This window comes from Limulus polyphemus, unplaced genomic scaffold (assembly GCF_000517525.1).
Source record: "Limulus polyphemus unplaced genomic scaffold, Limulus_polyphemus-2.1.2 Scaffold5178, whole genome shotgun sequence".
Classification (NCBI taxonomy): Eukaryota; Metazoa; Arthropoda; class Merostomata; order Xiphosura; family Limulidae; genus Limulus; species Limulus polyphemus.
In genome coordinates, this window is record NW_013670788.1 from 27,053 (window position 1) to 32,628 (window position 5,576).

Sequence of the window (5,576 nt, forward strand, 5' to 3'; positions counted from 1 at the left end):
ACGTCATCAGCCACTAGATGGCACCCTTAGTCTCCACTGCAACACAAAGACATGCACACAGAGGTGGGACAGGTATCTGCCGAGACGTCATCAGCCACTAGATGGCACCCTTAGTCTCCACTGCAACACAAAGACATGCACACAGAGGTGGGACAGGTATCTGACGAGATGTAATCAGCCACTAGATGGCATCCTTAGTCCACTTCCAAAGACAACACCCTTTCATGGACTCACTGTAGAGGGTGGAGTGTAGAGCTGGACAATTCAATTGATTTATTAACATAATCAACTACCTATGAGCAGTGTCATGTAAACTAATCAATTAATCAAAATTAGGATTCCAGATTATTATATTTTAGATTGAAATATTGACACCAAACTTGCTCACGCCATCTTTGTTATGGCAAAGTTGCTAAGGCTATATTTAACTGCTAACTAGAAGGAAAGCTAACATCTGTCAGCATCTTCACCAACCTATTTTTTCTTGTTTGTTTGAACACTGTACTGGTTGATTAATGGGGCCATCAATTTTTCAATCAACAAATACCACTAATTGCCCAGCTCTACCTTCAAGTCCAACCAGCCAATCTGCTAATCCTCACATATTAACATAAACCTAGTGTTCAGCCCTAGTGAGGTACTTATAATTTCAACCCTACAATTAAGTCTTGGCAGTATCCTGACACAATTAAGTTATGGCCTTTTTCTTTAAATGCCTTATATCAACCCCCTGTACTTATCAATTAGCTTCTCCAACCTACCTGTTACAACAAAGACTGCATAACAGCTAAAATCCTTTACTACATCATTTCCATTGTCAATCATATCCTCCACCCCTACCCCTAGACAGCATAATTCAATTTGTTTGTCCTTACCCAACAGACTATCCTCTATACACACAGCACCATGAATAATTTATCATTTTAACCTCCTTAAGTTTTTATTTTTTTTCTTTTCTAAGTCCCTTTTGTTTTCCTTCCCACCCAATTCCTCATCTGCACAAGCAGTAATAGGATAAGTAAACCCATAAATCTTAACATTTAGAAATAATGCACTTATTTTTAACTGAAATACCAGATGCTTCCCAATTTCCCTTCTAGTTTTGTAATCTTCCCTTACAAAATTTCTCATGCTTACAACCTATATTTATAGCTTTTAGGAACATCGTGGCTCAAAACATTACTATAACATCAATATTGGTTAGTTACCGATATATCAAGCAGACAAGACAGTGAGTAAGCTCTTATACTCGCCTTTTTCTTTTTCTTCTTTCTTCTTTTTTTTTGTTTAATAATAATAATAATAAGCAATATCTGTAAGTTATCCCACCATATTATAATATCAATTAAAATTAATAATTATTTTGAGAAACTAATAACGTAAAGAGGATCTTACCTGCAGTTTGGTGGTGGATCCACTGTAATCTCTGCCAGCTCTTTCTGAATTCTAACAAGACACGTGATATTCATAAGTTTTTAAAATTAAACACTGTTAATTTTAGTAATTCAAAACTTTCTTTACATTTATATCGCAACTTTTTATTGTAACAGATGCTTCGAGTAAGACTAGTTTATTTGCTACAAGGACCTGACACTGACGGTAATTCCACCTGTATAAAGATTGCATGTAGGATCACGAAAACAACAGTATTTCTGTTTTATATTTATAGTAAAGCAGGCAAACTGTGAACTACTGACCAAAGAGAAAGCAGCCAGTCGGCAGCACCCTACTGTCAACGTTAATAGATTGACTGTCACTTTTATTATGTACTCAGAGCTTCAAATTCAGAGAACATCTTGTAATATTGCACCAATTCTAACCTGGTAAGACTAGTTTATTTGCTACAAGGACCTGACACTGACGGTAATTCCACCTGTATAAAGATTGCATGTAGGATCACGAAAACAACAGTATTTCAGTTTTATACTTATAGTAAAGCAGGCAAACTGTGAACTACTGACCAAAGAGAAAGCAGCCAGTCGGCAGCACCCTACTGTCAACGTTAATAGATTGACTGTCATTTTTATTATGTACTCAGAGCTTTAAATTCAGAGAACATCTTGTAATATTGCAACAATTCTAACCTGGTTTGCCAGCTCCAAAACCCAGAGCTCTATCATAGAGCCAACCTGCACCTCCATAAAAACAAAAGTTAAATTAATGGTAAGCAAAATAGGAGAAAGGTAAAGAGATGGTATGGAAGGGCTTATTTGTAATGATTAGAGATAGCTAGATTACTAAGTTCTACTTTTTAAAAACATTTTACTAATGACAGTTTAAGAAATATTCACAACCTTGAACAGTTCCTAGATGAAACCAGGATCGAACAAGATTATCACATTAATTCCCAGCTTGTTGAGAAGAAATTGGGAAGTTGAATGAATAATAAGGCTCCTGGACCAGTATTTTCCCAAGCATTTTGAAGGAGGTTAAGGACTGGATATGTGAGCCACTCAATAATTAATTTTTTAACTCCTGGAATAGTGGGCAAGTGCCAGAAGATTGAAAGTTCACTAGTATTACACTTTTCAAAAAGAAGTTATAAAAACTGCCCATGTAATTATACTTTATAGGCTTATTAGTCTTGCATCAATGGTGGGAAAGTTTGGCTAAGTCATTTAACAAAGCTTAAAACTTTATTAGATAGTCAACACAGTTTAACTAGGGCAAAAAATCTTGCTCTACTAATCTTTGGATAGTCTTTGAAGAGGTTACTGCTTATGTAGATGAGGTTTAGGGTTTGGTGTATCTGGATTTTCATGATAAAAATGCCATCTAAAAGGCTTATTAAAAAAGCTATCTCTACAGATGTGGGGGGGGGGGGATGGCTCATTGGATAGAAAACTAAGTAGATGGAAGAAAGCAGAGGGTTGTTATAGATGGAGTTTAGTCAAACTGGATCAAGATAGCAAATGGAGTACCTCAGGGCTCATTGTTAGGACTTTTAAGTTTACATCAACAACACAGATGAAGGAATGGTCAATAAAATTCTTAGATCTGCTGATGATATTGAGGTCTTGAGTGTTGATAGTGCTGCTTTACAAATGGATTTAGATTATTTAGTGGAATTGGCAGATGGCTTTTAATTATGTAAGGTTATACATGTGGGATAACAGAGTTATGGAAGAAAAGGATTATGGTGTTCTGGTTGATCAGTCTCTTAAATCATCTATACAATGTACTGTTGCTAGTAATACTGCAAATACGATTTTAGGTTGCACATCCAGAGAAATATTGAAATCCAGTCTAAAGAGGTTATAATTTCACCATACAGGTCACTATTGATGTCAAATTTAGAGTACTGTGTTCAGCTTTGGGCTTCTTACCTCAGGAAGAACCTGGAATTATTGGATAGGGTTTATAGAAAGGTTAATATGATGGAAAGGTTGTCATACAAGGATAGTTTAAGAAAAAAATATGAATTACAGAGGAGTGAAGTGAGGTATCTGAGGGAATTGATAGTGTTGATGCATCATATTTTTTTTGTACTTAATGGTGATAATGGTAGAACTGTGGGACACAAATATAAAACTTGGCAAGGTGGAGTCTTCTTCAACTAAGACAGTTAGATTTTTCTAACAGAGTGTTGGCCTTTGGATGTGGTGCATGCAGTAAATATGAGGGAGTTAAGTAAGGCTTGATAAATATTTGAATTATAAGGGCTGGCTTTGAGTATTATACTTTCAAGTAGGTCTTGTCAGTCTTATTACAGAAACTGAAGAATGTCCTTAAAGACACAAAACAGGTATTTAAGATTTTATATACATATTTTTATTTATTTGTTTTAAATTAAAAATAGTTTGTAAAACCTTTTTATAGTTTTATTTAGAAGTTAAACCTTAGTTTAGTTAATGAAACAGCCCACATGAACCCTTATAATTATTTGTTGTCTGTACATTTTTTTGCAGTTATATTTTGAGATAATGAACTCTGATTCTTATTAAGTGTAACTGGAAACTTGTCCCTCTTTGGTTAAACTTGAACAGCCAATAATTATTATAAATAGTACAGTAAATTAGTCACTGAAAATGTGAAATTAGTGTCTACTATAAATTATAATGAATGCTTTTGCTATGCAATTGTCACTACTCTAACTGCTATAAAAAACAAATTATATAATATTATTGTTATCACGTTATAATACATGAATTATAACTTAAATATACTTGTTATGTAGGCTGTTGCATTTAATAAAATTAAATAAGGTTTAGTATTAACTATTATTGCTAGAAAATATATGCCAAATAGAGAATGTAATATTATTAATATTATCATCCTTACCTTTTGGCACTAGTACTAAATGCTTTTGACATCTTCGGGTTTAATTTTTGATCTTTGTCTCGATCTTCTAGTTGAAATTGAACCGGCGAAATTGATCGTTGTACGTTGTTTCCGCGATTAATAGTACTAGTACTACTACTACCAGTGCACGCGCTAAAACCTTCAACTGGCCCTGGGAGAGAACGATTGGTAGACATAGTTCAGGGTTAAACATAAAACAGGTGTTACACAGAGTACTATACTTATTACTGTAATTTTTCTATGAAAAAATGCCGATTCAAAACAATAAAATTATAATATTTGATAGCTGCACTACACCATACACAACACTACTAGTACTACTCTAGAAGTAGCAGCGAGTATTTAGATAATTGTCTTTGCAACAGTGAAAATACGGCTTATTACGATTGTACGCTAACTATCCGTACAAAAACCTTATTATAAGTATTATTTCACTGTTAATTCCAAAGTGCAATAGTTAAAAAAATGGTTCTTCCCTTCTATCGTTAACTTACAAGGTACAGTACTATTATATTGTTAACAAATTTCTCTACTGATTATTACGTTATCCGCTTAAAAGTCAAGTTATTGGTTGTTCCAAATGTTTTGTGACCCCTCTCCCCCACACACACATATTTTGCTCTCCATTGTAAACCTAAATTGCTGGTGGAAGGGCAAGGTTGGGTCGAATGAGATGAGGTTGAAGAGTCACAATAGGTAGTACTTGCTTGATGTTCGTCAAAAGTAGGTTACTAGCTCACGTATTTTGAAGCGGGGTCACACGCTTTGCTAGTAGCTGATTCTGTATAACAATGTTAACAACAGCGCTGTAATATTTTCGAACACCTTGAGTTGATCAGTTTAGTAAATTTTCATCTTGAATTACATAAAATATAACTCAGAGCGTGTAGAAACTCCATGTACTACACTTTGTTCAACATGTTTGTACATATTAAAGATGATACTGATTGTAATGTAGGTGTAGAGTGACCCTAACCTTGCGAGATGTGAGAAACCATTTAAAGCTATAATTTGACGTATGCAAAAAGTCTCAATTCTGGAAATAAAGTAGTAATACAAATGTTTAAAATTATATAATAACGTAGCTAAATTTATATTTTTGATGAGTGTAAAATTGTTTCTAAACATTTCAATAAGCCCCGGCATGGCCAGGTGGTTAGGGCGCTTCAAGGCCCGGCATGGCCAGGTGGTTAAGGTGCTTGACTCGCAATCTGAGGGTCGCGGGTTCGAATCCCCGTCACACCAAACATGCTCGCCCTTTCAGCCGTGGGGGC

General features: G+C 34.9%; 1 protein-coding gene across 2 annotated transcripts in view; it reads right to left on the reverse strand.

The window, feature by feature from the left end:
- Window positions 1–5,195, reverse strand: part of LOC106472233 (ubiquitin-conjugating enzyme E2 E1) — a 12,455-nt gene extending 7,260 nt beyond the window's left edge. The window contains exons 1-2 of one of the 2 annotated variants that reach the window (XM_013932862.2): window positions 4,282–5,184; window positions 1,396–1,446 (exon numbers count right to left, since the gene is read on the reverse strand). In XM_013932862.2, coding sequence (XP_013788316.2) covers window positions 1,396–1,446; window positions 4,282–4,478 — 248 coding nt within the window. In that variant the 5' untranslated portion in view covers window positions 4,479–5,184. Of the gene's footprint in view, window positions 1–1,395; window positions 1,447–4,281 lie in introns of both variants that reach the window. The other variant, XM_022400831.1, reaches the window with a different exon arrangement.
- Window positions 5,196–5,576: the final 381 nt, after the last annotated feature.